Source organism: Pristiophorus japonicus, chromosome 9 (assembly GCF_044704955.1).
Source record: "Pristiophorus japonicus isolate sPriJap1 chromosome 9, sPriJap1.hap1, whole genome shotgun sequence".
Classification (NCBI taxonomy): Eukaryota; Metazoa; Chordata; class Chondrichthyes; family Pristiophoridae; genus Pristiophorus; species Pristiophorus japonicus.
This window is the reverse complement of record NC_091985.1, coordinates 89,515,656-89,524,493: the sequence shown is the minus strand read 5'-3', so window position 1 is coordinate 89,524,493 and position 8,838 is coordinate 89,515,656. Positions and strand designations below refer to the sequence as shown.

The window sequence follows — 8,838 nt, the reverse complement described above, 5'->3', positions numbered from 1 at the left end:
TATCGTGCAATTATGTCTCTAGAGTAAGCATGACATTTGCTTTGTTAAGGACAATGGTTGAACAATGAGAGAACCCATTCTGATAGACAGAATACATGGATAACACATACAATTTTTAGATATCACACTGAGGTCATCAGCATTGCATTTAATACCTTCTACAGTTTTGGTGGGCAATTGTCAGGAATAATAGTGACACAGCAAGAATAAATTAAAGAAGAGTAAGAAGGGGTTAAAGTGAAAATTGTCTTTAATCCAGCCCTACTCAGTTGCATACATAGTTACTTTTTCCATTTTTTTCTAAAAGCTCTCTGACCATTTTCTCCAATGAAAACAGGTGCTCATCTGTATCTTCTGGAACAAGCTTTCGTAAGGATTCAGCAAGTTCAAATAAGTACTCTGTGTTCCTTCCACTTTGTCCAACAGCATTTAAAATCTGCAGAGCCATGTCTTCCAAGGGTGCTGGGCCCAAGTAATTGGGATTATCACATGTTCCGATGTATTGCATCACAGGGAAAGGATCGATTGAAGTATCCTTAGGATAAAATGTAACAGTAATAGTCCTGTAACCATTTTTTTCTCGAAAGTCAAGATATTCCTTCACCTCTTCTTCCTTTCCATCTGGAAGTTTATACACCACACCCCATACAAGGCCCTGGACATAAACACATGATATTGTAATACAACTGTCCAAAATATTTTTTATTCAATAATGCACTGATTTATTGTAGAAAACAAGTTTAACGAGATATACATATTTAACAAACATGTAATAGGCTACTTGCACTAAAACATTTGAGGTTGCATTATGGATTGTTAAAATAAAATATTCATGTTTTGGATTAGTGCTATTTGTTCCCTTCCACCCCAGATTAATAACATGGCAGATCCTGATGCTGTAGGTGATTTGTAACAAAGAAAATGAAGGTTTTCTGTATATATTTCACATTCTAATTTTCATGGCTAATGTTCTATAAGATGCTCTCTCTCATAATACTGTAGTTGAAAAATGTCAGTAACCCATCTGTCGTTTGGAATTGTTTCCTATCTCGAATTGTTCCATGTAAATGATTGCATTGTCTCACAGAATTTACAAAAGATGAGCAATCATGAAACTTCCATTTTCCATATTAAGAATTCCACCCCTCCTCACCCTTAACCCGACAGGGAGTGTTGCGTTGCATTCCCTCTGGGGAAGCCTTTTTACGTAATATGCATGTTTCCCAACAGCTTGGCTGAGATCAGAAACTCAACATGGAGAAAAAGTGCCTCCCAAAACTTCAAATCTAAAGTATTTATATTGACCAAAGTAGTCATTTAGTTGAAGTTCTCGCCAAAATAGTCAAACAATAGTCAAGAAAGTCAGTCTTTCTTCAGACAACATGCAAGGAGAAAAAAAAAAATCAAGATTGCAGTTACAGTTTAATGTTGCTTTTGCAGCACCCCCTTCAACAGAAAGCCTGAGGCCTCAATAAACACATTGCTAAGGAACTAGTATTGATGAGCATCAAATTCAAATAAAGGATCATTCTACCTGAACACATGAAATGACTATTGTGTTTAGTTTTACATCATACCAAAAGTTAGAGAACAGAAGGCCCCCTGGTTAGCTGAACTGTTGGATAGCTTATTGGAAAATATGTCCTGTTATAGATTAGTGAATTGATTTACTGTTTGATTTGCTGTGGGTTTTTTTCTGCATAAGATCAGCATTGTTTTTTTTTTAAATATAAAAAAAAAGTCAGAAAATACCAGCATTACGATTTACATTTTCTGCAATTTTAATGCCTTTTAGATAAGAACCATTACTTCCAAAAGTTACATGAAATGTCCAAAATTTGTATATTCTGAAAGATGAAAAGCATACTTCAAATTGGAATTATTCTTGCCTATCTCTATTGTGGCTAACCTTGGTTTAGGTTTAGCTCAGCTTAGTCTTATTAACCTTCTGGGTGATGTTACTGAGTTATTACCAATATTTTTGGTGTCTCTCCTTACCCCTCCAGCACCATCTCCTCCTTTGGGAACCTCAACTTGTTCCACCCCCCTCACCTTTTCTTTAAAATCCTCATTCTCAATGTCCATCCAAGCCTCACCCTGAGTTTCGCATTGAGATATCCTCAATCCATTCCTCCATCAGCCTCTGACCGAGTGACTCATCATCCTTGGTGATTTCAACCTCCATCTCAATTCAACTTGCCCTCCTTCCTCAGAGTTCACTGCCCTCCTATCCTCCCTACCCATATTCATGGCCACCCCCTCGACTGTGCCAGTTCATGTGGCCTCTCTATTCCCATTGTCTCAATCACAGAAAAGGTCACCTCTAATCACTTCCTTGTGTCCCTCACAACTCACATCTGCCTTCCAACACTTGCATGTCTGCACCTGAATACTTACAACTGCACTTTCAAACTTCCAGCCTTTGGCACTCTGTTCTTCACAATACTTCTGCAGCTGTTGATCTGCTCAATCTCTCCCTCATCTCCATCTTGATGTCCTTCTCCCAGTAAAATCTGGTCATACCCCAGTAAAGCTCCCAATTTCAGTCCCTCAAGACCAAAGGGTGCAGTAGTGAATGCATGTGGACCACATCAAGCACTATCAGACTGTAATCTCCTCTGTCAAAACTGCTCATCTTGGAATGTAAAGATAAACCCTGGGTTCATTTCTCCATTACGAACCATCGCCTGAAACCAGTGACCCTGTCCCATCCACTCTCGCCTCCAAGTGCAAGGAGCTCATGGACTTATTTATTAAAATTGATACCATCTATTCAGCTGCCTCTTGTTACCCTCTTCCTCTTTACCCCATGCCAAATTTACCCAAGATGTCCCACTACCCTAGCCCTGAACCAGTGTCTTTATCTCCACTCATGCCTTCTCCAAACTCATCTTGTCCGTGAAACCAGTCACCTGTTCCCTTCACACCATTTCCAGTAAATTGTTCCCATCCAGATACCCATGCTACCTAGTAAATGGCTCCCTCTCCTCAAAGCACTGTCCTCATTACTTTCAAAATCAGCGTCATCACCTCCCCTTCCTCAAGGCACCCAACCCATGAACCACCTGTGTCCTTGCCAGCTACCGTTCCACCTTCAACCTCCCATTCCTCTCCAAAGTTCTTGTCGCTTCTCAAATTTGTGTCCATTTTTCTTCTAACTCCATGTTTGAATCTCTCCAAACAGGTTTCGATTCCAGTCAAGCACTGAAATGAGCCTAAACAAAGTCACAAATGACATACTCCATGACTGCGACCGTGGTGCACTATCCCTCCTTCTCGACTTCTCTATTGGCTTTGACAGTCGATGATGCCATCCTACTCCAATGCCTCTCCTCCATTATCCAGCTGAGTGGGACTGCCCTCACTTGATTGCATTCTTACCTATTGTGATTAAGTATACATTCACTCACGAGGTTATGGGACAGCAGGACCATGAGGAGTGGATGGTGGCAGCCATCTAAGCTCCTGTGGTTGACTGAATTGAATTGGTTTCAAGAACACAAAGACACGATAAAAGTGTTGGCCATCCTGACACAAGCGGCATTTGATTAGACTATCCATTCATAGCCACAGAATCTCTTACAATGGCTTCTCTCCTCAGCCCTGCACCGTCACCTCTGGAGCTCCCAAGGATCTATCCTTGGCCCTCTCCTAGTCAACATCTACATGCTGCAACATCAGGTTCCACATGTATGTTGACGATACCTAGCAATATCTCACTACAACCTCACTTGATCCCTCCACTATGTGTCGTCAGCCTGCTCATCAGACATCCAGTCCTGAATGCACCACAATTTCCTCCAATTGTGGGAAGACCAAAATCATTTTTTTGATGACCACTACAAACTATGTTCCCTAGCTGATTCCAAAATGAGAGAGAGAGAGAGAGCGAGAGAGAGAGAGAGAGAGAGAGAGACACTTGAAATTTATAGATCTGTTAATTTAACATCTGTTGTTGGGAAATTATTGGAATCTATAATTAAGGTCAGAATGACTGAGCACTTTGAAAAATTTGAGTTGATTAGAGAGAGCCAACATGGATTTGTAAAGGGTAGGTCATGTCTAATGAATGTAACAAAATTTTTTAAAGAAATAATTACAGTAGACAGGGGAACATCTATGGATGTAGTTTGTATGGACTTCCAGACAGCATTTGATAAGGTTCCACACAAGAGACTGTTAGCTAAAATTAAAGCTCATGGAACTGAAGGCAAGTTATTGACCTGGTTAGGAGATAGGTTAGGCAGCAGAAGACAGAGAGTAATGAGTATGTACTGGAATTGGAAGGAAGTGACTAGTGGTGTCCCACAAAGATCTGTGCTGGGGCCTCAATAATTCACTATATTTATTAATGACTTTGGTAATACTATAGAGAGAGTCATATATCCACGTGGTATAGTAAGTAGTGTAGCGGGGAGCATAAAACCACAAAGAGACATTGATAGATTAAGTGCGAAAAACTGTGGCAGATAGATTTCAATGCAGGTTAGCGTGAGATAATCCATTTTGAACCAGAAAAGGATAGATCAAAGTATTATTTAAACAAAAAGCCAGGAACAGTGGAGGTTCAAAGAGATTTCAAATTTCTTTGTTTTCAAATCCCTCCATAGCCTCGCTCCTCCCTATCTCTGTAACCTCCTCTAGCCCTACAACCCTCTGCGCTCATCTAATTCTGTCCTCTTACATCGTCCCGAGTTTTAAAATCGCTGGACCATTGGCGGCCGATCCCCGAGCCCTAGGCTCTGGAACTCCCTCCCTAAGCCTCTCAAGCCTGTCCCTTCTCCTCAGACACTCCTTAACCAAAGCTTTTGGTCACCTATCCTAATATCGCCTTATGTGGCATGTGTCAAAATGTGTTTGATAATATCTACCACATTAAAAGGTGCTATATAAATACAAGTTGTTGTTGGAACAGTAATTGTTATAGATGTAACTTTGTATTGAGTAAAGCATAACACAATGTGAACAATGATCTCACGTGAGGCTTTTAGGCAATCATCCTTTTTTTTAAAAAAAGGAGGCAGTTAAATGGTGAATGCACAGTGAACATTACAAAAGAACACCATTTGAAACTAGTTTGCTATATAGGATCAAAGTTACCATTCAGCACCTGTTAGCATCACCACATTCCTGCTTAATAACATTATGTAAGTTCCAATAAAACTCAAATGGGGACATATTGTAAAATTAGAAACATTGAAATGGCTGGCTACAAACAAATATTTGTGGCAAGAGCGTATTAATTTGGAGGAAATACTTGTTCAAGAGGACACTTTTTGAAAAATACAATTTTCCAGTAATTCCTGAAGATTAATTCTTCAAAGTTCTAAATTAGTCAAGTTGTGTAGTAGTTAGCATAGAAATTCTTTTTCTTTTAGAGTTTTGCTACTGAAAAGGCAGAATCAAAGCAAGACTAAGGATGATATAAATGAAGGATAGGCCGTCAAGACATGGCAATAGACATGTGGCGAGCAAAAAATTATGGTGAAATGTCAATTAGAAAATTTTGCAAAAATTTACCAATGACTACTATATAGCATCTTTAATGTGGAAAATAACCTAAAGAGCTTCACAGAGGAGAGGGAAAATGGATGCCAACTAAAAGATCAGGAGGGTTGACCACAGGCTTGGTCAAAGAGTTAGGTTTTAAGGGCAGGAGAGAAGTAGAGAGGCTAAGAGCTTTGTGGAAGGAATTTCATAGGACAGCCAACGAAAGGCATGGCTGCCAATGGTGGGCCTGAGGGAGGTGGGGGATAAATAGAGGTCATACTACTTCTTAGGCAGTCCCTCAGAATTGAGGATGACCCGTTTCCACACCAATATGAGTTCTCAGGTGACTAAAGAATCCAATGCAGGGCCTAGTCTCTGTAACAGATGTGGCAGACGGTGGTTGAAGGGACAGGTGCGTGGTTGTCGTGCGTTCCTTCCGCTGTTTGCGCTTGGCTTCCGCGTGTTCCCAGCGAAGAGACTCGAAGTGTTCGGCACCTTCCCAGATGCTTCTCCTCCACTTTGGGCGGTCTTGGGCCAAGGATTTCCAGGTGTCGGTGGGGATGTTGCACATCTTCAAAGAGGCTTTGAGGGTGTCCTTAATTGTTTCCTCTGCCCACCTGGGACTCATTTGCCATGTCGGAGCTCCGAGTAGAATGCTTGTTTTGGGAGTCTAGCATTGGGCATGCAGATGATGTGGCCCATCCATCGGAACTGATCGAGCGTGGTCAATGCGGGGGATGTTGGTCTGAGCGAGAAATCCTGCCAATGGATTTGCAGGATCTTACGGAGGCAGCGTTGGTGGTACTTCTCCAGTGCTTTGAGGTGCCTGCTGTACATAGTCCATGTCTCTGAAGCATATAGAAGGGTAGGTATCACTACTGCTCTGTAGATCATGATCTTGGTGCCACAAAAGGCTTCTCTGCAAGATCCAAATCTCTGGGGTTAGTGTTAATATATTGAGTTGGATTGAGAACTGGCTGGAAGGCTGCAGACAGCAAGTAGTTATAGATGGATTTGGATCTGCCTGGAGACCGGTCAGCAGTGATGTCCTGCAGGAATGTGTGTTAGAAACATATAAAATAGGTGCAGGAGTAGGCCATTCAGCCCTTCGAGCCTGCACCACCATTCAATATTATCATGGCTGATCATGCAACTTCACGACCCCACTCCTGCCTTCTCTCCATACCCACTGACCCCTTTAGCTGTTAGTGCCACATCTAACTCCCTTTTGAATATATCCAATGAACTGGACTCAACCACTTTCTGTGGTAGAGAATTCCACAGGTTCACAATTCTCTGAGTGAAAAAGTTTCTCCTAATCTCAGTCTTAGATGTCTTACCCCTTATCTTTAGACTGTGACTCCTGGCTCTGGACTTCCCCAACATCGGGAAATTTCTTCCTGCATCTAACCTGTCCAATCCCGTCAGAATTTTATATGCTTCTATGAGATCCCCTCTCATTCTTCTAAATCCCAGTGACTATAAGCCCAGTTGATCCAGTCTTTCATTGGTCAGTCCTGCCATCCCAGGAATCAGTCTGGTGAACCTTCGCTGCACTCCTTCAATAGCAAGAATGTCCTTCCTCAGATTAGGAGACCAAAACTGCACACAATATTCCAGGTGTAGTCTCACTAAGACCCTGTACAACTGCAGTAAGACCTCCCTGCTCCTATACTCTCATCCTCTCACTATGAAGGCCAACATGCCATTTGCTTTCTTTACTGCCTGCTGTACCTGCATGCCTACTTTCAATGGCTGATGTACCAGGACACCCAGGTCTCGTTGCACCTCCCCTTTTACTAATCTGTCACCATTCAAATAATAATCTGCATTCCTGTTTTTGCCACCAAAGTGGATAACCTCACATTTACTGCATCTGCCATGCATTTGCCCACTCATCTAACTTGTCCAAGTTACCCTGCAACCTCTTAGCATCCTCCTCACAGCTCATACTGCCACCCAGCTTAGTGTCATCTGCAAACTTGGAGTCCCTAGTGTTGGGACTCTTGCTCTTTACTATTGGATTATTTTTCCTTTATCCAAATACATGGGAGGGCTGCTGTCATATCCAATTAGCAAATTACAACAAGAGTGTTCTGAATGACCGTGGGCAATGCTACTATACCGGATATTGGCATACAAATTCACTTCAGTTAACTGGGCGTGGGCTTACTTACAGAAATGATTGACACTAGAAAACTTGAACACCCTCCTCATCACCTGCTTTCCTGTCCCTCCCCATTCCAATTCCTATATCGGCCACCTCCCTTCTCCCCCTTGGCTCTGGTCCCACTCCCCAACCCCTCTGGTTTCTCTATTCTGCTCTCTCCTTCCATTTTCTCTTCCTATTGACTTCAATTTTACTAGGGCTCCTTGATGCCATACTCAGTCAAATGCTGTCTTGATGTTAAGGCATCACTCTCACCTCACCTCTGGAATTCAGCTCTTTTGTCCATGTTTGGGCCAAGGTTATAATGAAGTCTGGAGCCGAGTGGCCCTGGCAGAACCCAAACGCAGCATTGGTGAGGTTATTGTTGAGTAAGAGCCGCTTGATAGCACTGTTGATGACACCTTCCATCACTTTGCTGATGATCGAGAGTAGACTGATGGGGCGGTAATTGGCCAGATTGGATTTGTCCTGCCTTTTATGGACAGGACATATCTGGGCAGTTTTGCACATTGTCAGATAGATGCCAGTATTGTAGCTGTACTGGAACAGCTTGACTAGAGGCACGGCTAGTTCTGGAGCTTACAAGTCTTCAGCACGACAGGCGGGATGTTGTCGAGGCCCTTAGCCTGTTCTGTATCCAGTGCACGCAGCCATTTCTTCATATCACATGGAGTGAATCGAATTAGCTGAAGACTGGTTTAGAATCATAGGCCCCAAATTTCCACATGATTTGTTCCTGATTTTTAGGAGCAACTGGTGTAGAACGGAGTATCTTAGAAATCGTAATTCTCGTCATTTAGTTTGCTCCAGTTCTAGTCAGTTAGAACAGTTTCACTTTGGAACAGAATTTTTTTTCAAAAGGGGGCGTGTCCGGCCACTTACGCTGTTTTCAAAGTTTCGTCGGTGAAAACTTACTCCAAACTAACTTAGAATGGAGTAAGTGAAGATTTTTGTACGCTCGAAAAAACCTTGTCTACACTTTAGAAAATCAGGCGTAGGGAATGGTGGGGGGGGGGGGGGGGGGGCGGGTGTTTAAAGGGAAGTTTACAAACATTAAACACTTCAGTTTTACAAATAAAGAGCCATCATCAATAATAAATGATAAATACATCAATAAATCAAGCAATAAATCAATCAAAAAAATTAAAATTTTTTTTTTTTTAAATCAATAAATAAAA

General features: G+C 41.9%; 1 protein-coding gene across 2 annotated transcripts in view; it reads right to left on the bottom strand.

Moving 5' to 3' along the window:
• Positions 1-232: 232 nt before the first annotated feature.
• chac2 (ChaC, cation transport regulator homolog 2 (E. coli)) overlaps positions 233-8,838 on the bottom strand; it is a 37,229-nt gene continuing 28,623 nt past the window's right edge. For both annotated transcript variants that reach the window (XM_070889541.1, XM_070889542.1), the window contains one exon: positions 233-655. In XM_070889541.1, the coding sequence (XP_070745642.1) occupies positions 266-655 (390 nt within the window). In that variant the 3' untranslated portion in view covers positions 233-265. The remainder of the gene's footprint in view (positions 656-8,838) is intronic.